Source organism: Thunnus thynnus, chromosome 11, assembly GCF_963924715.1.
Source record: "Thunnus thynnus chromosome 11, fThuThy2.1, whole genome shotgun sequence".
Lineage (NCBI taxonomy): Eukaryota > Metazoa > Chordata > Actinopteri > Scombriformes > Scombridae > Thunnus > Thunnus thynnus.
The window spans coordinates 23,945,817-23,969,462 of record NC_089527.1 but is presented as its reverse complement, the minus strand read 5'-3'; the positions used below and the strand labels follow the sequence as shown (position 1 = coordinate 23,969,462).

At 44.9% G+C, this 23,646-nt stretch overlaps 1 protein-coding gene across 1 annotated transcript in view; it reads left to right on the top strand.

Annotated features, from left to right (window-relative positions):
• The window catches only part of si:dkey-100n23.5, a 52,146-nt gene that overhangs the window by 4,734 nt on the left and 23,766 nt on the right, over positions 1–23,646 (top strand). The window contains exons 2-11 of the mRNA XM_067603993.1: positions 227–279; positions 1,152–1,206; positions 2,173–2,229; positions 2,334–2,394; positions 4,529–4,616; positions 7,542–7,631; positions 8,149–8,187; positions 12,742–12,820; positions 16,199–16,246; positions 22,384–22,466. Coding sequence (XP_067460094.1) covers positions 227–279; positions 1,152–1,206; positions 2,173–2,229; positions 2,334–2,394; positions 4,529–4,616; positions 7,542–7,631; positions 8,149–8,187; positions 12,742–12,820; positions 16,199–16,246; positions 22,384–22,466 — 653 coding nt within the window. The remainder of the gene's footprint in view (positions 1–226; positions 280–1,151; positions 1,207–2,172; positions 2,230–2,333; positions 2,395–4,528; positions 4,617–7,541; positions 7,632–8,148; positions 8,188–12,741; positions 12,821–16,198; positions 16,247–22,383; positions 22,467–23,646) is intronic.

Below are 23,646 nucleotides of genomic sequence, written 5' to 3'. Positions count from 1 at the left end.
TGAACAAATAACAGTCTTCTCAACCCAGTAATTTCTAAGGTTATGATTATAATGATGACAATGCACTATTTGTGATGCACATTTCAACCAATTTGCACAGTGCCTTACTCAAAACAAAAACACTACACAGAGTATTTCTAAGTCAACAAATACTTTAATACATTGTTTTTTTTTTTATTATTTACAGATATTAGCCTCACAGTAATTAATTGTTTCTGATTTACAGGTGGTGATATTAACAGTAAAGCGAGCCACGGGGACCTTCTCCCTAGTAGGATGGTGAATATTTCTTCAAATGATCTCTTTCTCATCTGATTATTTGTCTTGAATCCCTGACTTTTATTTTACACCAGACTATTCTTAAATATGATTTAGTGATACACTGAGATTGACACATTAGATTCTCGGCTAAGCTCTATCTTTAATGAGATATGATAACTGAGTATAACCATTACTAAAATGTGACATCAACAGTCGCATAAAACATCTGTTAACAGGTCTTTGACGTTTTTTTTCACAAGTGAAAGTGTAATAGATCTATGATGGAGGTTAACTATAACATTAACCTGTACAATCTAATGCAACACATTGCAGTAACCCTGTAATAAATACTATTGTTATGAAACTTATAATATAAAATCCAGCTGTTGTTGAGTTTGTTGTCTAATGAAACTAAATGATTTATCTCAAAATGTCTCAATCGCAAGTCCACAGCCACAGATAATAAATGACTTAACATAAAATTTGTATGTTGGGACCCCAGTTTCTTCTGGAAAACATCTGTTTGCTTTGTTAACTACAAGCCGCTGGAGCCATTGTTTCAATAGTCAGTTGTATTTTTGGAACATCTAGTAGCCATTGCCTCAACATTTTGCCCCAGTGTTGCTGAGCAGGTCTCTGGCAGGTTTTCTGACAAAGATGAAGGCTTTATTGGTTTCTGTTTAAACATGTGTTTAATGGTCAGTGGTCTTGCTACAAGCAAAAGAATATCAGCAGGTGGAGTTCAGATTATCAGAGAGATGATGTAGATAAGTGTTTGAGTTGTTATGATGCATTTATGTGCACCAGAGACAGTACATCAGAGCTCAAATTGTTTCCCCTGCAACAATTAACATGCAACATCTCACTGTTTTTTTTTTCTCTCTCTACAGCATTTTCATGCTGTTTGTGATCTGGCTGCTTCGCAGGTATCACTCTTTGGCTCAGGTAAATTTACGCTACAATGCACAGTATGTTGTGACTCCTTTTCTTTTTTTTTGCATTTCTGTTTGCTTCGTTGCCACAGGAAATATGTTCAATTAGCCATGGCAAATCTTGGCATAATTGAACCCAGTTAAAACGCACAGATTAATCAATTGCGGAGTTAATTGACTCATGGTTATTCTGTGATAATGACTGCCGTCTTGTGCTTTTTCTCCCTCTCAAAATGAAGAGGTTTGCGCTATACTTAAGGTCTGGATATACGCTAAATAATATTGATTACATTTTTCTCTCCACTTTTTTTTTTTCCGCGTTGACCTAATTAGGGTTTTATTTTTCAGCGTTTGTTTGAGTGTGCTGCTTGAGAGCCAGTTTTTGTTTTTGAAGCCGGTCCAGCAGGTCTGTCAGGTTGAGCAGCGCACCAAGTTATCCTCCTAATCTGAAGTAAATGACAGCTTAACGTGGGGCTCTCATGGATCCTATTACCACTGGACCAGGTCGCAGAGAGTGGCCTCACCTCCTCCTCCTCCTCCTCCTCCTCCTCCTCCTCCTCTTCCTCCCCCTCCTCCTCTCCTCCTCCTCTCACACCACATAAACCATCTCCTCACCTCCATCCCCTTGCAAAGGTTATCCGTCAGTCAATAGTCTTTAGTGCTCTCTGGCCCTCCTGCGCTCTTTTTCTGTCTCCACCTCCTCCCTTTCTCCTCTTCCTGCAGTCTTGGCAGAGTCATTTTTGGACACAAAAATTCTGTAGTGCACAGACTATTGATTCATTTCATCAAAAAACATAATGAGTTCAGTCTCATATAGAGGGAATCCTCTGTGATATTCTCATGCAGTCGTCGCCTGGGAAGTCGTATGCCAACCTGTCAGCCACATCAGTGATCATTTGATCTATGCACTGGTATATTTACTGGGGGTGTTTTGCTATAGAATCTCTCTTCATGTCTTTGTCTCATTTTCTCCGTACAGAAGATGATTCTCAGCCTGACTGTAGCTGCCTTCTTCGACAGCGTAGCATATGTCATGGTGAGTTACTCTTGTCTGTTTCACTAAACACACACATAATTGCTTCTTTGGGTTTTGTTGGTGTGAAAATGTTTCCCCGTGCTGTTCTTCCTTCCCTCTACCAGGGCGAGTCCCATCCAGAGGGATCTCTTTGTGACTTCCAGGCCTGGTGGCTAACGTACTTTGGTAAGACAAAAAAACTCAGTTAATTGCTCACTGGCACACTTTTAACAATGGGGACGAGTGAGTCAGCAAAGAAAGCAGAGATCCAGCAAAGACATCTGCTGAAGGACTCATATATCACCACAGAAAATACTTTATCATGTCATTTTTTGCCTGGAGAACAAAATGTGCCTTGACACTGATTGCTACAGCTTATAGCAGTTGGAAATGCAATGTGCAGAGCTGTTTCTAAAGGAGATGCAGTGAGCTTTTAAAAGCGACAAACTGCTATTTTTACATGAGTAATTGTTAAGTCACTGTTATTGGTCAAAAAGCCGACCAAAACCTGGCAGATGCTTATACGATATACAAAAAAACCCAACAACTGCACAGTGTTCTTAACAGCTTTCAAAACTTAATCCTATTTTTCTAACCATAACTTACTGTCTAGTATATCTATCTATATCTATTTTTATATGTTTATTCTCTCATATGGTATCGCTACAATTTTTAGAGGCCTATACTCCTTGCATTTATTTTGCTGACTCAGTCTGTACATTCTCTTCAGACGTTGTCAAAATAAAAGGGCGTCATTAGGATATACACTAGTTGTCAAGACCAGTAATGCATTAGTTAAACCTGCAGATCATTGAACAGTATTCACACACCCATACTAAGAGCGCCACACCCATGATGATGGTGTAACACTTGAGAGTCCAACACTATGCTGTGAAGTTATTGGCCAATCACAGCCGTTCAGTTTGCCACCTCCAAAGGCGACACCTCGCTGTTTCATCACCCTTTAAATGTTGAATATCCACCTCCTGTATGAGGAGATGCTTTTCCTCCAATCACAATACAGAATTTCATTTGGGTTTAAACGGTGACATTTATAGTTTCTCATTTAAGGAGAGTGAGAGGATTTTTTTTTCCTCTCTTGTTTTTACACTCTCGGTTTTATTTGCATTGACGACATTTGTTGCAATTACCTTTAGCCTTGATTAGCATTAGGATTCTTAGTTGGGGCTTGACGCTAATACAACACTTCACCACACACACACACACTCAGGAGGATACAGGATAATGGGCAGTGAGTTAGTACTGCAGGGTTTGGTGTGTGTCACCTCGGTTTATCATGAGGATCCTCACGCTGAGGGCAAACTGCTGTACATAAACACCGGCTGAACAGGCACTTTGTTCTGTTGCGGAGCGCCGAGCCTAGTGGGAGCCGCATAGCGCAGCTCTGCTTTTAACTCCGACCAATAAAATTTAATGAAATGTGTTTGAAATGGAGGAAGATGGTAGGAAGGGGCAGCACGAGGACAGGTGGTGAAGCTGAGACGGGTGTTGACAAGTTAAAGCAAAGCTTCGGCTGCTGTCTGGTAAGGTGCATTGGCAATCCCAATGACAGTGATTTATTGTGATAATGACATAGACAGCCAGCCTCCTTCTTTCTTAGTCACTGCACACTATTCCCAATGGTTCCCTGAGTGTAAGAATTGTGTCTGTATATTTGTGTGTGTGTGTGTGTGTGCATGCATGTGTATGGGGTTTTGTTTTGTGAAACTGAGTAAGCTGAGTATGTGGCTCAGGGAATCCATCATTGTGACGACCGGCCCTGCCTGTCCTGTCAACAGAAACACACACACACACACACACAAAGGAAGAGGGCTGAAATCGAGGCCAGAAAAAGGAAAGTGAGCTTTCTAAACTCTCTTCCTTGTCTCTGTAAAATACATTCATTTTTTCCCCTCTACTGACTGCGCCTTCCTTTTCCCTTTCTTCATTCCTTTTTTTTTTTTTTTTGTATTTTCAGTGTCTTTACACTCGCTCTGATCCACCCCGTTCAAGCCTACCCCCACCCATGTACCCCGCTCGCTTCCTCCTCTTCTCTCGCCTCCCACTCCTACTTTATCTCCCTTCTGCTTTTCCACAGTTCATCATTATCTCTCTCTGAGCTCCCCCTTCTCATCCATCACCCTAAGCCACAGGTTTCCCTCATATTACTGCAGAATGGGCATTCATTTATCAAAAAGTGAAATACATGCACACACACACACACACACACATGGTTTGAACACACAGTAGCAGGTGCATGTTGTGTGCCAGGGAGCTGCGCTGTAATTTGACCTTGTTGTTTTTCTGTGTGTCTCCGCAGACTGGAGTGCCTTGGCCTGGGTTTGCCTCATCACACTGAACCTGTACCTCAACCTGGTCAGAGAAATAAGCACAAAAAGATATGAAATGTGAGTAGGAGGCTGTTCGTCCCTCATGTGCACAAACAGGTCATTCTTTGTCTATATATTGGCCTCTGTGTCTTCCTTTCAGGTGTGTTTGTCTTATTTTTTTTGCGGCTGCTTCCCTACGAGTGTTCGTTTATGTGTGTGTGTTCGGTCTGCTAGTGCATGTGTCCCTCCGCTGAGCATTGACAGCCCACTCCTCCTCCTCCTCCTTTTCCTCCTTTTCTGTTCCAGCCAGCCGACGCTCTAATTGAAAAGGGAGTGAGTGTCAGCCGTTAAGTGTGTGTTTGTGCGTGCGCGTGCATGCGCACCCATCTTCACGCTTTGTGGCTCTATGTTTCTGTCGCTCAAACTCCCATGAGCACTCTCCACAGTGCGAGTGTGAATTTGCCTGTATGTGTGTGTGTATGTGTGTGTGTGAGATTTCTCATTTTCCGTGCCTAACGTAGAGCTTTGTGACACAAACACACTCAGAAAAACCAAGTATGCACACTGTGGGCGGGAAAAGAAAGAAGCAGCTTTAACAAGTTAGCGGCAACTCTGTTTGCAAAGTCAAGTCAGTTATTCATGGTTGTATGCTGTAGGTGTGCACACCCCTCCTACCCTTCTGTGTGTGAGGGGTTGGGCTGGTAAAGAGAGGGGCCCCCCCCTCCCCTGCTGCCCCCCCATGGGAGTTTCCCTGCATTGATTAGCAATAAGCCAGATGATATAATGGCGGTATAACTCAGAGGAAGACAGCTTTATGGGCACAGGGAAAGGGCCTGCTTGGGGGCCAAAATTACGCTTCAGAGCCTTATCAGCTGCACACCACTCATGGGTCCACGGGGACCAACATGAGAGAGGGACATGTCTGTGTTTTTTTGCATGTGGCCGGTCACACATGATGTGAAGGGAAAAAAACCCAGCCAGGCTTAATAGGTTAGAGTGAAGTGAAGCCAGAGCGTCAGGAGGCTTGACAGTACATAGATAAGCTGTATGTATTTAGGTGGGCAGGTATGTGGCTTTGCATGCATGCACAATTACCCCTCAGCTCTCAAACCCAACGTCCAACCCTCTCTCTCTCTCTCTCTCTCTCTCTCTCTCTCTCTCTCTCTCTCTCTCTCTCTCTCTCTCTCTCTCTCTCTCTCTCTCTCTCTCTCTCTCTCTCTTTCTCTTTTCCTCTCTCTCTCTCTCTCTCTCTCACACACACACACGCAATGGCACTGTGATGGTTTATGAATGAACAAATCGCCAGAGGCGATGGAGAACGGAGGCTGGATGATCTAAGACTGATTGAAGTGGATGCAAGAGAGGATAGGGAGTGTGTCTGTCTGTCTGTGTATGTGTGTGTGTGTGTGTGTGTGTGTGTGTGCGCGCGCATGCGTGTTTATGTGTGTTTGAGGGATAGATCCAGGCTTACTGAATCCGTTGTGCGCTGAGGGCAGAGAGATATCGGTGAAGCTGAAGACAGAGGGGGAAAAAAGAAGTGGTGTAAGGCAGCGAGAAATGAGATCGAGCCTCGAGAGAGATTTCTATATGAGCTCGCATGTGCGTGTCGACACGTGTGGGTGTGCGTGCAGGTGTGTGAAATGCAGAGCGTGTTGCGGTCCTGCTGTGCCTCATTAAGCCCATGTTGCGCTCTGCTCTGGACCTCGTCATCTCCCTCTCAAAGCGCTGCGAGAGTGTGGTGTGTGCGCTGCCGCTGCTGCGTGTCTGTGGGTCTGCGAGCTCTCGACATTGATTTCCTGACAAGCCCCCCTCCACCAATCGTCACGCCAGGGAATGGCAGCACTGATTTCACCATTTGTATCTCTCCTCCCACTGACATACACTCTCTCTCTTTCTCTTATTCTCTCTCTCTCTCTCTCTCCCCCTCCCTCCCTTGCTTTCTCTTCTCCTTTAATCGCTCAGTTGCTTGATTTTTTTCTCTTTTTTTTTTGTGCTTCCACCATTTCCTTCTTCTCCCTTTTGTCCCTTGTTTTCCCTTTTTCCCTCACGCTCCCTCTTGTGTTCGATCTAAACACACACTCTCTCTTTTGCTCTCTGAATCTATACATATCCTATGTCTCTCTCCCACCCACCACTCTGTTCTATTTAAACCACCAGCCATCTCTCTCTTTCTCCACCGCCTCCCACACACTCACACTGCTGTCCATCAGACAGGGGCAGAGGCGAGGAATACAGTGTGCCCCGGTGAAATAGAATGAGAGTGTGTGTGATGTGTGTGTGTGTGTGTGTGTGTGTGTGTGTGTGTGTGTGTGTGTGTGTGGCGCGGGACTAGAAAACGATAGAGTGTGTGTCAGCCGTGTCGCCTCTGCTCGATTGACCGCACTTGGAAGAAGTCAGGGCAGGACTTCCACTCTATTGACCGGGCGACACTGTTCGCTCTATAAAGTATCGACGCCCACACCCAAAGACACTGGAACGCACACACCTCATCTGTCTAACACACACTCACGGCCATGTTTAGTGATTGAGATTTTTTTTTTTTTTAGACGGCTGTCAACGATCTTTTCCTTTTTCAGTGAAAGGCAATATTACCCCTTAAACTTTCATAAACTATAAAAGTTGCCTGTTTTATACAATAAAGCTCATAAACATAGATTTTTCCCTCACAATTTACCCAGTTTAGTCCTGAAATGTATTTGTTGCTAGAACCCGCTGAGTGAGAATCCACATCCTGTTTGTGGTTTTGATGCAGACCACTCTTCTGCAAATCATATTTTCCACAACAGTGGGGGTAATTATGGTTTCTATTACCTTGAGTATTGGCAGTCTGGCTGTATAGGCATTTGTCTGCACCTGAAAAATGACCCAGATGTGAATGCCAACAAAAGGATGAACTGAAGAGGAAAAGGATTAATTTCGTTATTGGGTTGTTTTTTTTTTCTCTGGGGCAAAGCTCCCCAGTCTTGCTGCTCATAATGAAATAAACGTCTCCCTTTTTATCAGGTTGTACCATGTGATGGCGTGGGGGGTTCCTCTGGTCATGTCCTCGTTGCCTCTGCTCAAGGGATACTACGGCCCCGCAGGAGCCTGGTGGTGAGTACAGCCAAACATCCGGCTACATCGTCGCTTCTTTGTTTTGTCAGCCAGCGACAGCGCATTTTCTGTTAAATGTCTTTCCTTTCAAGGAGGGCCACAGCTCTGGCCTCATTCCAGCTCCAGACAGAGTCCTTCCCTCATAAGATTTTATGTGATAAAAATTGGCAATTATCAGAACATCTTTGAACAGTAAAACGCCCACTCAGACTCTAGCTCTTGGTGGTGAATAGGGAAAGCATTATTTGTTTGGAGGGTAGTTAAGGGGTTGAGGAAAGGGGGAAGAGGCCGAGGAGAGGAGGCGGTGGAATGAGAATTGGGACAGAGCCTTAATCTCCGGGCTCGGCTCTCTCTTTCCACTCTCGGCTTATTAATAGCTACAGCTGCACAGCTTTCCCGCTCCGCAGTCACACAAGTCTCTATTCCGCTCACGCTCTCCCTTTCCTTTGTAACCCCCCCATCGCTCTCTCTCTCTCTCTCTCTCTCTCTTTCTCTCTCTCTCTCTCTCTTCCTCCAGCTGGATCACAGACGATCACGTAGCCTGGAGATTTGGGATGTAAGTAGACCCTTTCAGTGCCGCCATCAAAGCTTCCCCCACTGGGGGAGATGGGGAGGAGGAGGGGGGTGGGGGGTGGGGGGGGTGGGGGCGAGGGCTGTCACTGCGGGGAAATGTGAAGGGTTGCATGTCAGGGGAGCCTGCAGGGTTTTTTCCCTCTTGGTGTGAGGCCAAGATGTGTGTGCGTTTGTGTGTGTGTGTGTGTGCGCATTTGTGGATGTGCATGTGTCTGCCTCTGCCTTGTCAGATTTAGGGGAGTTGCTACACTGTGTATTTAAGTGTTTAGGACGGCTATGAAGGATTATGCCTGTCTACTGCTTTCTGCAACTGGCCCTAAGTCTGCAAGGGCTCTGCCAATCCCCCGACGCAGACACTTAAACACACACTCACACACGCACATGCACACAACACTTCGCTATGAGCCAAGGTAATCGTGTTGCTGCTCGCAGCATCAGCAGGGAATCAATCTTTCTAAACAAATAAGCACACACACACACACACACACACACAGACTCACACAGACAAACACTCACACATACACATGCAGAACAACACATAGCTATCAGCTGTGCTAAACGAGCCTGTGTCTCTTTTATCAGTGCTCCTCTGCTCCCCGGCTCTTTCTACTTTTCCACGCTGTCGTGGCCCAGGGGGACGAGCCGCTCAGAGGATCAGGGAATCTTCATTAGCTCTAATTACATCAAACCAGATGAGAGATTAGGGGCCAAGGCAGCACCCGTCAAGGATAAAACACATACACTCAAACACGCACACTCTGCCGACAGCTTGCAGGGAAAAGGCGCAGGAGGTCAGAGGTTGCTGTATTGAAGGTGAAAAGTGGAAATTGTGGGAGGGGAGGCATACGGGGTACAGTTAGAGAGACCGGGAATTACTCAGCAGGAGAAGGAAAGAAGGGCGGCATAGCGGGACGTAAAGGAGAGGAGAGTAAGAGAAATAGATTGCCCTCGTCTCTGCCCACGCCCCGTAGTGTGTCTTCATCAGAGTTCAGCGAAGCGCGCAGACAGGACAGAGGAGGCGGGGGAGGGCTTGGAGGGCTGTGTGAAAGGGGATGAAAGAGGAAGGAGAGTGAAAAGCAGAGGGCCGTGTGACGGAGGTGCAGAATTTCAAGGGTTGAGTCAGCAATTGGAAGCACTCGAGCTTAGCTGAGTCACCACTCTTAGAGGTCCCCATCGGTTTGTATCACTGGCACTGGTCAGGCATAGCACTGAGAAAATTATGTTCACAAATGAAAAATTATGATCACCAGGGTATTTTTAGCCTCAGTAGCTGTGGTAGGGTAGGGATGGCAGCGTCAGTCGATCCACCACTTTGGTCCTTGGTGAAATAGCTCAACAATAACTGGATGGATTATCACAAAACAGCATTATACTAAACATTCATGGCCCCCCAGAAAGACCTAAAAACTTTGGGGATCTCCTGACTTTTCCTCTAGCACCAACGGAAGGCCAAAGTGTTCACTTATCCTGTGAAATATTGATACATCTACTAGATGGATTGGCACCAAATTTTGTCCAGACATTCAAACAAATGCATTCCCTCCAGCATCATCGTGAGGTTGACATTTGTGGTTTTGGGTGAAATCTCTCGACAACTGTTGGATGGATTGCCGTGAAATTTTGCGCACACATTCATGCTCCCCTCAGGATGAATTGAAATAACTTTGGTGATCCCCATCTTTGAATCTAGCATCAAATCTACAAAACTGATGACATTAATTAGCAAGTATTAGCATGCTAGCACGGCACTAAGATGGCAAACGATGTAAACGTTATCAGCATCGTCAGTACGAGCATATTAGCATGTAGCTCAAAGCGCAGCACAGCCTCACACTGCTGCTAACATGTCTGTGGACTCTTTTTAGCTTTTATCAAATTTTTCTGATTTTATGCATCTGGCAACCCAACCTTTACGCTACACACACACCCTGCTCCTTTCCTCTCTTTCTGTCTCTCAGTTTGTCTGGGGCCTGGGTAAGTGGTTGAACAGGTAGATCGTGATCTTTCCTTCGGCAGTTGGATCTTGTGGGTCAAAGTTGACGGCTGCAGTCGAGCACTAACCACCACAGACGGGTCCCCACTGCGCTCTCATCTTCTACTGAGCACTTCAATTAAGGCCTCTTTCATCCATGTCTCTCCCTTCACTTCAGAGCAGCACTGGAGGGAAAGCCAGGCTGAGGCCGAATGATTGAATCTGTGTGCGTCTGTGATGATCTTTCTCCAAGTTTCAAGCTTTCTTCCAGTGCTCACTGTAGTCGTTTCCTCCGACTCTCAAAACCCCCTCTGTGGTTATCCATCTGGCTAGCCATCCTTCCCTAGTTGATCTATTGGCTGCAGCCTCTTTCTGCTATTCCTTTCATTCTCACTATGACCTTATCCCTCTCCCAGTCTTTTAATCACCTTGCGCTTCTTTGTAATTTCTGCTCTTTCTGTTCCTGACCCACAATCCTCCGTCATCCATCCACCCTTCTCTCCTCACCTTTATTCTTGTTCTCACCTTTATCATCGCCTGCCCACTCAGACTCCTCTCTCTCCCTGCCTCTATTTCATTCTCTCTCTCTCATTCTTTCCCTCCCGTCTCTCTCTTGCTCTCGCTCTTGCTCTCTCTGCGGGTAGTGCTCAGCTATAGAGCACAGCGGACTCTAATGGCAGATCATTATCATGCTAATTAGAGCACTTTGTAGCTGCCGCCCGTCATTCTCTCCTCCTCGCAGCCCCCCACGCTATCGTTAAAAAGGCCACCCCCTCCCTTTCCCCCTCTCCACCGCCTGCCCAACCCCCCACCCCATCTCTCCATCATTAACGGGACGTGCGCTGGCGTAATTGGGCGCTGTTTATTCCGGAGAACGGGTTATTAAATCACATCGAGGTGACGCTCGCGCAGGTCTCCCCTGAAACGCTTTCATCATTGTCCCATGCCATTATTGAACTAGTGCGGACGCGCACACACACATGTTCAAAGAGGTTCTGCTTTGTATATTGATGTTTCCTACAAGACGTGAAGGAACATGATGTATAAGGCAGCAGCCTTTCTCTCTCCCTGTTTCCTGCTGTGAAACAAACGCCTACGATCCCGGATTTCCCTGCAAATAAAAAGTTTAATTTGATAAAAGTGTCTTTCGACTGGGAGGCTCGGAAGACAAGTGTGGATGAAGGTAAGCTTGGCCGAGGCCTAATATTTGCCTTTGGAGATGTTGCTTAAAGCTGCAGCTTTAGCACATATGCCAAGGATTTCTCATGCACATTGTTAGACATTTATTCCCAACATGTTTTCTGTACTTTGAAACCATGTGTGTCCCTGTATTGATGCATCAGAGACAGATTCAAAAAATTAGGCCTTTTCAAAATGCCTTTTAATATTCAAAATTGTATAACTCGGGCATTTTTGGTTCATTCCTGTTTTTTTTCTTCTGGGTCATGATCAGGCCTGTAATTATTCTTGATGTTTTGATCTTTGCGATCCGACATGTTTATCACCTAGGTGCGTTTGGCCAGCGCCTCCCTCCCTGTGCCAGGTGCTCAGGAGGACTCGGGGAAGCAGGCTGTTGCACGGCACGGTCGCGACCGCTCAGTCACTGAGGCTGAACAGAGAAGCAGAGGCCAGGAACCTGTCTATCAAAGCAAGACAAAGGCCTGTTTCGTGATTACAGGGAGAGGTTGAAACACCTCCGAGCTTACATCACCTCTCAAGAGGTTGCATAACACAAGGCTGCCATTCCAACAAAGCCATCACCCCCGTTTCCCCCGCTCGTCTCACTCTCTTTCATCCGCTCCGAAATACCTGACATATTATTCTCCCCAGCGCCTCTCTTGATTGTCAACCCTTCATCCCATAGGAATGCCATGCATTTCCGGCGATGTGACTTTGCTGGCATTATCTTTTGTTGTCTGTATACCTCTCTTCTGCCCACTGAAACTATGTGCGGTAAGGACCAGAGGTGCTTAGTCAGGTCTGTTCTACTCCGTGCTGTCTAACACTGTACGTCCTCTACACATCAGCTATTCAATGTTATACTCTCCAGTGTCCACCAGTGAAACTGTCTAACCTAAATATACTTAAATGTGCAGTTTAGTTCACATTGACCCTCTTAGTGGTCAATGTGACTCTCAAATTGAGGAACTTTTTCCTGTTAAAAGTGAACAGCGAGAGAACGTAAACGACTGAATAACACTGTGAAACATTATCAGAATAAGCATTTTTCCAGCTCTGCACCAAATCATATCTAATAGCAATAACCTTCTCAGATTACGGCCTTGCAGATGACATTTTATTAAATGGGTTTTTTTCTGTGGTCTAATGTCTAATCTATTTGAATGGCCCTGACAGCAAAACATTAGACACCTAGCATGCTATTGATGAACTCCATTAGGATATGTGACCCTATTCATATGGATTACAAATTCAGTTAAATCCTCTGTGTTTTTTTTTTTCTTTTTCATGTGATATTTTCCCCAACAGGATCAACAAGAATGATCTTTTAATAGTTATTCCTTATTTGGAGCTTTCTTACCGCCTTCTCATGTCTGTGCGTTGCAGATGGTACGTGCCTCTGTTCAGCCTCATCTTCCTGATGATCTGCTGCTACGCCCGGATCATCTGTGTGGCCAATGACAGGGTAAGTGCTCAATATACGTCCGACCTGCTGCAGTAGCCCAAGACGCTGGTAATTTAGCTAAATCCAAAGGCATCGTGACCTTTTAGAAGACTAGCATCAGTGAAAGCTGACATCTCTGAAAGCTCAGGTAGGATTTTGTTTGTGTGTGTTCTTATATTTCTATACCAGGTAGAAATAAACATTCTCACAAAAATAGAAAGTTGAAACAAAATCCACCTAATTAATTTTTTGTGTGTATCTCAGGGTTAAAATAAGATATGGCTGACTGGAAAATGACAGTAATCAGTGGAGATCCTCAAAAATGTAGCAATACAAATGTTAAATGCATTAGTGCTGAAATTATTCCGCCCATGATAATCAATAATCATTCGAACAATACATTTGGTTCTAGGTCTTAGTTTTGGTTATGATAACATTGGAAAACTGGAACATGGGGCTCATCGCTGGCTAAGTCTGGGTCTGCAAAAAATACTCGAGTTTAGACAAGCAGTCAGGTTGTAAACAAGCCAAAAGTTGAGCCAGGTTGTCAAAATGTCCTCATTTGTAGGAAAACCTGTTCGCCCAAGTATAACAAGTACTATATGCGAGGTTGAAGTTCAATAAGGAAGTTGGTCTGCAAACTGCAATTCAAGACAGTTTGGGTCTGTTTACCTTTCTTTTCTTTACCCTTAAGTTTGCTAACCAGAGGGTTTGTTTAAAACTTGTGGGTTGATCTGACTGGTTTTTTTTGTTTGTTTGTTTGTTTGGTTTTAGCAAACTTTCTGTGTTCAGAGATCTTGGCAATAGACCTGTTTTTCACAGCAGACATTTTGACACGTTAAAGCAGGAAAACAGATGGAACTGATAACAATAACAATGGTATAGTGCGTGATGGTTCACCAGTCGGTTTCCTTTGACACTTGAATGCACCTGTGCCTTTCCTGCTATGATAAGTCAAAATGTCTGCTGTGAAGAAGTTGTTAACTTGGAGTGCAGTACAGTCGTCTTATTGTCAACAAAACTACAACAATGCTGTTGCAATAAACTGAATTATTCCTTACAGCTACTAATTATTCACGTTTTGTGTGCAGAAAGTAAATGTTTTTGTGTTTAATGGGTTTTATGTCCTGCTACTGGGAAGAGCAAAAGTATATATGGTGGCTTTAACTCTTTATCGTGCACATCATTCACTTGCTCCGGCTGCTCAAATGTGAGGATTTTCCTATTTTCCATGTTTTATATGATAAAATGATTACCTTTGCTTTTTGGTCGGACAAAACAAGCTGTTTAAGGAAGTCACCGCAGCCTCTTTGCAGTTGTGTGACAGCTACTATCTTTCAACGTTTAATCAACCAATAAATTGATTAACCGCTCCCCTCCCTGTTGGCTCACACAGCTCTGTGTGGTTTTCCATTGCAAGGGTGCAGTCGAAGCCCGGAGGCAGCATTCCACAAAGTTCGCATAGCTGCCATTCCCCTGATCTGACAACAACACACACACACAACAGCTGTAGCGCCGGTGAAAAAGGCACCGACAGACTTGCGTTACAACAACATGTGTGTGGGTTTCTGATGCGATCCATCAAATACAGAAAGAGAGTAAGGGAGAATCTAGCTAAAACCTCATCAGATTCACGATGAACTGTCATTCGTGATGTTAGAATTCTTTGTTTGGGTGGCAGAGCGAGCGAGGGGACAGTGAGACAGATTTTGCAGATAGCCGACAACATTAGAGACAGACAGCAGGTAGCTGTAGGGCAGGGAGACTACAAAAAAAAGAGACTACACCGCTCTTTATCATGGATGTGATAAAGAGAATGAATTAACGTAGCCGGTTTGCAACCTGCATCTCATAACTCATTCAGCTCACACTATTCAGCTGTCTCTCCCTCTTCCTCCTGTCTCTCTCTGTACTGTATCTCTATTTTCCACCTTATTTTCCCTCTCCTCCCTTTTTTTTTCCTTTCCGCCTCCATCTGCCTCTTTCTGTCTCTGTTCCCCCTCATTTTCCCTTTTCCCCCCTCTCTTCTCCTCTCTCCCCCCTTCACTCTGCCGTTTTGCTTTCTCTATCATATTTATGAAGAGCTCAAGCCTTATCTCTTTTCAGCTGCAGGCTGTCTCACTTGAAAGAATTTCAAAAGCTTTGAAAGCAGGGTAGGTGGCGACGCAACGGATAAAGGGATAAAGACGAGGAGCCTGAAAAAAAAAAAAAAGGGGGAGAGCGAAGAGAGGTGGGATGTTAGCTGGACGGAGAAGTTTCTCTAGTTTTCAGACGGAAGACGAGGGAGAGAAGGAGTGTGGAGCTCATTAGTTTACCAAGTCCTGAGTAATTTACACCGGGATTATATAGAAAAACATCGACGTATTCTGAATGACTGTGTGAGCTCGTCCTAACTAGAGGGATTTGAAAGCTAATGAGTCATTATCAGGCCAGACAGAGAGGTCTGACAGTGTTGTGAAGTGTTTGTTTTATGGATGTGATTTTTACATGCCCACTCTTTCCCTCCTAAGTCCCAACACTTAACTCTCTGATTTTGCTTACTTTTTTGGTGGCGTGGCTTAAGAGAGATTGCAGCAGAAGTCGGGTACGCATGCCAGAGACCTGGCCCAAGCCTAAAGATATTCCCACTTATTATCAGTGTTTGTTGATTTTGATGGATAGTGATGCTCAGCTGAACAGCGAAGGGCTGCACAAACAGGCCACGGTCACACATAGATTTACAATGACAATCACATCAGCGCCCAGAAACCATGGCAACATTGAGTTAATAAATAGCTGAACAGAGGAGTTGTTAGTGCGTATCGCTCTTTGCGTGTATGTGTGTGCGTGTATGTGTGTGTGTGTCACACTGGGCCTCCAGAGATTCATCTCTGATGTCTTGGGTTACATAAACCTTCTGACTTCCTACAGCCCCTACACGTATCCCACCATTACAAATCCCAGTCCTGTGCTCGGGTATGTGCGTGTGTGTGTGTGTGTGTGTGCGCGCTTATGTGCGTCTGTTGACATTTTCCCTGCATTCCCCCGAGAGAGGAGACAGAGGAAGAGCGAAAAAGTATTCCCACGTTCTCTCTGGAGATCTCAAATCTGCCATGTTTGCTCCATTTTTTCCTCTTTCTTTAACACGTCTTCAAAAAGTCGTCTTAAGTTTCTCTACTCCTGTTGCTTTTTCTTCTCCTTCCTCATGTCATATCGTGTGCACCGAAGCTGATCAGTTCCCGCTTTTTGTGAGATGCTGGGAGCCGATGTGATATTTGTTCCAGCTTGTCAGTGCAAGCACAGACCTCACACCTCTCTCGGAAAAATCAAATGGTTGAAATTATATCATTACACTGCTTTTTTTGTCCAAAGTAAGTGCTCAGACCTTTTCTTCCCATTTTTTTTGTCTTTTCTGCACAGATGCAGTCATGGTTGGGAACTTTCAACCCTGAGAGAGAGAGACGAAAGGTAATGGCCTGTCTGACCATCACATTTCTCAACACACACACACACACATACACACACACACACACACACAAGGAGCGTGGGGATTAGAGTGTGTGCAGGATTAGCTCCTGCAGTCACGCTGGGCAGGTGTCAAAACCCACAGGGATTGATTTGACCTCTTGATTGTCTTTCATGTGTATGTGCTTGTGCATGTATATGAATGCGAGTGTGCACGTATACATGTGTGTAAATTCGGGAGCCGCTGTGCTTCTCTGTGACCTCTCTGAATTAGCAGGGGAGCGAAGAGGAAAAATTAGAGCTGCATGTGAATAATTTTCATTCCTAGAGAAGACAGATTGAGAAACAGGACACAGGGGGTAAAGAAATAGAGGAATGGAGGAAGAGAAGATTATTTGGTGAGAAAATTAGTGGCTTCTGTTTGCAAATGTGGTGTTTTTTTTCCTTCTTTGCTTAAAGAAGCACTCCATGAATGTTCATTTACTAGTCATAGGTAGTGTTACTCAACCTATGAAAACAGGTGGATCTGTGAGCTCTCCTGAGTCTCCTAAGTAATAACCCCGGTGATGTCATCAGGGGTATCTTGGCTTCGGCTTGGAGACCAGAACTTTATAACAGAAACCCTGCATAACAAACTGGGGGAGTTTAAAAGATGTGGGTAAGGAAGGTCTAATGAATAGATAATGTTGGTTGCATTATGGGAAATGTAGGATCCAGCATTTTTAGAGCCATACAAGGGGCTAACAGTAAAAACGTCTCGGTTTATGCTGCTTTGATTTTAAATATCCTTATTCAGATGTTTTCCTTGTTAGGTCCAAAATTTTATTGAGTCAGCTTAGTGCAATGTTAAATCAGTGGACTACCCCTTTAAATTAAATAATGGATTTCCTTTAAAATGCCGGTACTGTCTGGGAAGTGTTTCTCAGTTCTTCTGGGAAATTGCGATTTTGTGATCGTAATAATTAACATAAATTCAAGAAATAGAGCTTTTTATTTTGCTAAATAACCACAACTTTTCTGCATGAAATCAACAGACCGCTTGTTGTTTAGACCAATTGTCACATTTCATGTCATGGTAATTTATGTCATCGCAGCATGCAGTGCACAGTCAGCAAGGATTCAGGCACATTCAGGTGGAAAATGGACAAATCTCACCTGCCAACAAAAATTACTGCTGTAGACCGTGCAAAATAATTCCCAGATGTTTCCAAATGAGGTTTGCATTCAGTTGGTCAGAAGAATACAAGTTGATGTGTTGCTCAGACAGCAAAGATGAACATAATCTATCTCAAACCCCACTTTGGAAATGAAACTAAATTTTTATGTTAATGGATTTCTTTTAATGCCATTATTGACTGATTTTATTTAGTGGTAATGTTGAGGTGAAAGATTTTTTATAAAGGCTTAGTAAAAAAGAAAGGCTAGGACAGCTGTCATTATATTATTGAGTTGAGCGCGTTTATTTTTAATAAAGGCTTATAAATGGAACTCAAGTACAGTATTTTCTTTTTTATATAACTTTTAGCCTTTTTTCTTTGAGTATGCTTTTTCATCAAAGGAGGTGATTACATATGACTCTTAGTTGGCAGTAGTTTTTTAAAAATGGCCTTATTGTCCTTTGCTTGCAATTTTTCCAAATTCCCACACTTTTACCTCAATAAGACCACATAGAACGTTACAAATTGTAATTGCAATTTTTGAGAAAAGCTGTTGAAAAATCAAGCATTTTAGGCAGCAATAATCACAAAAAAACTCAGCGAAATCCTTGAGGGACTGGTTTCTTATCCCCGAGTGTTTGAAAGCTTGTCATTATTTCTACTGTCAGTTCAGAGCCCGCTGGCTCAGATGCATTTTGTGTCCTCCAGCAAGACACTAGGCCCTCACCTACCCACACATTTAGCAGTTATACGGAGAAGACAAATCATTAAAATGGTAAAGCTTAAAAACTACCTAAACCAAGGCTTCCTCCACAGTGATGGTCAGTGCGACTGAAAATCTATAGCCGTCCTGCTTATAGTTAGGCTACCTCACTCCCCCTCCTCCCTCCTCCTCCTCCCTCTGCTGCTGCACCTCCACCCAGGAAGGTTAGGTGGAGAGGGCAGGTTAGGGTTAAGGTTATGTAGATGCTGCCCCTAAGTGGCAGATGTAATTACTGCACGCTGAACTGGCGTAACCCTCACCAGTGACGTGAGTGTGCATGAATGTGTGGCAGCAACACACACGCACACACACACCGTTCATGTGGGCTAATTGCTATGTGTAGCACAGAGTGTAAATAAGTCAGCAGTAGTTTTTATTACACTCTCCGTTTCCTCGTGGTTCTCTTTCCCAGTCACTCCCCTCTTTTCCATCTGTTTTCCCCTCTGCCTTGCACTTCGCACTTTCTCTCTCTCTCTCTTTTCCCCCCTCTCCCTCCCTCTGTCTCTTCTTTTCTCACTCCCTTCCTCTGTCTCTCTCACTCTTGTACTCATACCCAGCATGAATAAAGCAGCAAGCCAGGTTCATGGACATGAATATTTATGAGAATTTATGCACGTGCTGCGATGCTTTAAAACAACAACAACAGCCTCCCCGATTGTGCTTGCCAAGCCAGCGAGCTTCGGTTCGTGTGTGTATGAGAGCGTGTGTGTGTACCAGCAGGTGTAAACTAGAGAAAGCGATTCCCACTGGGTGTCTGAAGGACCGCTGGCTCTGGTGATTTCCATTCACGTCACCTCATCTCCCTCCTTCAGCGCCTCACATGTTCTCTGTTACTGTGTCACACAAACACACACACGCGCGCGCTCACACGCACGCTCATGTTTTTCACTCACACATGTAGTTTCCCACATCTGCCATTCTTGATCATTTTTTCTCTCTCTGACTCAGCTCGGCACCATCCCCCTCCCCTTCTGTGTGTGTGTGTGTGTGTGTGTGTGTATCTGGCTGGAGTGATGACATACATAACTAGTGTTGGCAGTTATCAGGACCGTCAGTCACATGGTTGCGACACATCTGTGTGTGTCTTGAGCGATTTTGTTTGCGGTCATGCATGAGTGCACACCCACACACACACACACACACGCACGGGCACCAATAGGTCTTACGGCAGCACAGGTCAGCGAAAGGATATTAGGAAGAGGGTATTTAAGTCAGGCTGCACACGAACATATACACACACACACACAGCATTTGCACAACTGCACACACAGCAGTTCAGTCCCGTCGGGTAGCAACAAAGCTGGCTGAGCAAACAGCAAGCTGCTTGTTCGTTATCTTCCCAGGGTGTTTGTTTACTGATCCACATGAGCTTTTGCATTGAGTCACAATGTGATGTGACTACTTGCGTGTCTTTATACATGTGTGTGCGCAACCTTGTGTCCTGGTGAGTGTTAGCTCTGCACATCTGCATCCTCATTTATCCACCCAATTTTTACTTTCACATGTAGCCAACATCCTGATGAACTTATTATGAACGAGCTGCAAGGACAGTCTGATCTGTCTCTCGAGGGCTTTTAAGCAGGACATAACAAAACACATATAACTTCTTTCATAGGGATTGACTTTCCAGCTGCTAGATCATCAGCAGTAGTGCTTAAGGTTTCTTCATAGGGTGCTTTAAGATCGGGGAACTGTCCCTGAAAATCTTTGTGGGATTGAAAAAAACAAAACCAAATAAGGCTGTTGAAAGTATTTGAAAATATTGGAAGTATTTGATTTTTAAAAAAATTATTTTTTCCTCATTTGCAGATGTTCAAATTTCCATTTCTCTGAGCATTTAAGGAATTCTCATCCATGTTGGCTTCAAAGTTGAGATTGAAAATTCATTCTTGACCTTGGAAACAGCAGTTTTTGAAACAATATTTTAAATTCACCAACACACCAGGGTCCAACGTTAATGTTTTTTTTCACTTGCCTGGTCGGACAAGTGGGTCAGAAATCTACTTGCCTGAAGTCAGTTTTTACTTGCCCCTTTACAAATTGTTTTATTTATTAGCCGTTATCAAATAACAACAAAGACTAAAATTAATTGTCATGTTTAATCTTTAAGTAAATGAAACAGAAGGACACAGAGCACATAGATACGAAGCAACAAACATTCTTGCATATTGAAAATGGTATGACTCATCCCCAATATTTCACTGAACACTAAATTCCTGATTTCCCTCTTCAATGTTTCTTGTTCTCGGGAGCATTTATGTCAGTGAAAAATTACACGCTCCACTGATTCCTCTATTTGACAGTGCTCACATAATCCTGAAGGATGTTTGTTTCACGCATCACACTACTAGCCTACTCAATTCTTGATTGACCAACAGCGCGTGCCAATATTCTCCGATGCGTCAAAGGGGAGTGGGCTATGCTGCATGCCGGAGACTGAGAACATAATTTATGATACGACCATGATCAAAAAGAATGATTGAAACTTTTTTTATTTTATTTTTTTATCACCTGCCACAATTGGCAATTGAGTTGCTAGATTTACTAGCCCGACATGGCATTTTACTTGCCCAGGGCAGTTGGGCAAGTCTTGTTGTTGAACCATGCAGGCTCTCTGAAACCAGTGGTGGATGTTTGTCTTAATAGTGCAGCAGAGGCTGAAGATTATAATGATGAATAATGTCTACAGCAGAGCGATATTATATGAATTTTGAAAATTATTTTTAGCCCTTGAATTTCACTCCAAATAAAAAACAGGAGTAGAAAAAGTCCTTGAATTTACCAGGAGCGTGTGGAAAACCTGATGCAGTTAATTTTAGAGTAGGCTTTCTGTGAGACGAGCGGGTCAGCGCAGAGGGTGGTGGTGGTGGTGGTGGTGGGGGGAGGGCGAGTTTCTCCCAATAACCACCTGTAATCTAGCGTGCGTCATTAATGTTGGGACCGCTGCACCCGCCGCACGTAATTAGGCTACGGTTTCATTCCCCTACGCTTCCTGAGCAGTGCAGGGGCCTGTGACACAGGGAGACTGTGATTAAAAACATCAGGCTCTTTAGCTGCACTCTTCCTCCTCCTCTTTCCCTTTCTCCTCCTCCTCCACCTCCTCCGCTACTTCACATCCTGTCTGTTGCGCACTGAAATTCCTCAAATGCCTGTCTCTACACCTCACCTAAATTTTATCTACCGGAGATTACTGGCACCACAAATTCTTATTCTCAAACCTTTTTCTTCCCCCCCCCGACATGTAAACACACCCACATCCTTTTCCACATAGCATCCTTCAGCCTCGTGGTTTGCCCTTTCAGTCTCCAGACGAGACGTTCCTGTTAGTACACACGCACACAATTGAGATGACAATATGCAGAGCTTGACATGAGCAGTGATGTCAGAGCTTCCCGTTATAATAGACACTAATAGGGCTGAGCTTAATGCTTGCCTTTGGGTTACGCTGCGCTGTGATGTGGAAATACGGCCAGTCTCCGTTCAATTGACGATTGATTGCAACAATTGATCTGACAATTGATCTGTGGAAACTTGGCTCTTATATTCAGTAGGCTACTTCCCACCACCGCCACGAGCACACGCACACACATACACACACACACACGTACGCACACACCCGAGCACAACATTTTCATTCGAATTGTTTAAAATGCCTGCGTTAGAGCTTGCACGCCTCGGGGTCTTTCTGGTGAGTAATTAATTTCCAGCATGTGGGGGTAGAGAGACCAGAGCTTGTGGGCCTGCCTCCTGGCTCCGACTCAGCCAGGAGTGCCTCAGCCTCTTCCGGACGCAAGAGTCCTCCTCTCCCGGGAATTAGATAACGGCTTGTAAAAGCCCTCCACCGCCAGGCTCTCCCCCTCCTCGACTTTTAGCCGCTGCCGCATCTCTCTGTCTTCCTGCCTGCCTGCCTGCTTATCCATGAGATATTGAATTCATCCCTTTCAAATTACGGCAAAGTATTGGCTTTCAGTTTAATTGGAATCCCCGTTTCTCCTCATAACTGTGTGGATATTGCGTATTATCGGCAAGTTAATATTTTATTAGGTTTTAATTGGCCTTTGTTGTTTGCCTCAGTGCAATGTTGTTTCAGTTAAAACTGTGGGTGTGTGTGTGTGTTTGCGTGTGTGCGTTTGAGAGATAGAAAGACAGACAAGAGTGATAATGCATTCAGAGCACTCAGTTTCTCTACATGGGTCAGTAGTCATTTTTCTCTCCTCCAGGTTTCCTTGGCTGAGGAGATCAAGCCGCTGAAGTGGTATCCCTCCGTTTACCTGCTGGTGTCTATCTTCCCTCTCATCAACAGGTAACACACACACACACACACACACCCACACACACACACCTGTATCTGCAGGTAAATTTGGCACTCTGTTGTTTTATTTGCATGTTGGCTTCACTCTGCTCTCTTATCTTTTCTCAACCTGTCACCCCCCTCCTCCTCCTCCTCCTCCTCCTCCTCCCCCTCTTCCTTCTCCTCTTGGCTCTGCCTTTCCCGTCCTCCTCTCGTGCTCTCTCTTATCTGAACTCTCAGAAAGCTCCGCTCTCTCTGTAGCAGCACAAACACTAAAGGAGATTGTGTGTGTGTATGTGTGTGTGTGTTGGATGTATAGAGCATTTTATTGGCTTTTTTAAAGCCGGGGCTTCGTCAGCTGAGGGTTGGTGGGAGGAGGCGGGTGGTCCAGTAAATGATAACCCCGCCACTGTTATTGCTTCTTCACTCCCTTCCCATCCTCCCTCTCTCTCTCTCTCTCTCTCTCTCTTTCCCTCTCCCCCTCTCTTTCATTTGCCGCCGCTCCCTCCCTCCTCCCCCCTCCACGTGGTACCGGTGTGATTGACAGGTCAGGGTTACTAAGTGATTAGCTGCGGCGGCTCTGCTTGTCGCCACGGCGATGTAGGCGGAGACACAGGTCAATTACAGGGTCAACGTCTCTCAAAGGCTTCCCTCAAACACCGCCCTTCCCCCCTCCCCTCCTCCCACTTCACCTTTCCATCCATTCCATTCCTCCCCTCTTTCCTCCTCCCCCCCCGTACCCCTGCTGTCGGCTGATGAAGATGACAAACTGCATCCTGTGCTAACCCCAAACCGCCTCCCCCCCCTTCACTCCCCTCTTCCTTCCTTCCCTCCCTTAATGTCACTTTCCCTTCCTCTCTCCCTCATTTCCACACAAACCGGCTTTGTTTTAAACCCTTTATTTCCACTCTTCCTTGCTCGTGATCGGTCCTTCTGTTTTTTATGTCACCTCCTTCTCTTCCTCCCTCACTTTTCCTCTCCTCTGCCACACAAAGCCAGCTCTCTCTCTCCCCCTCTCCTGAGCAAACACGCTCTCGCTCACTCGCTCCGCTCCACTCTGCCTTTCTCCAGAGAGCGAACGAGGAGAAAACGGGAATGAATTGCTCTCTCGTTGTCATCCTCCACCTCCTCCTCCTCCTCCTCCTCCTCCTCCTTCCCCGTTCAGCAGCGCTGGCTGTATATATCTCCGGCT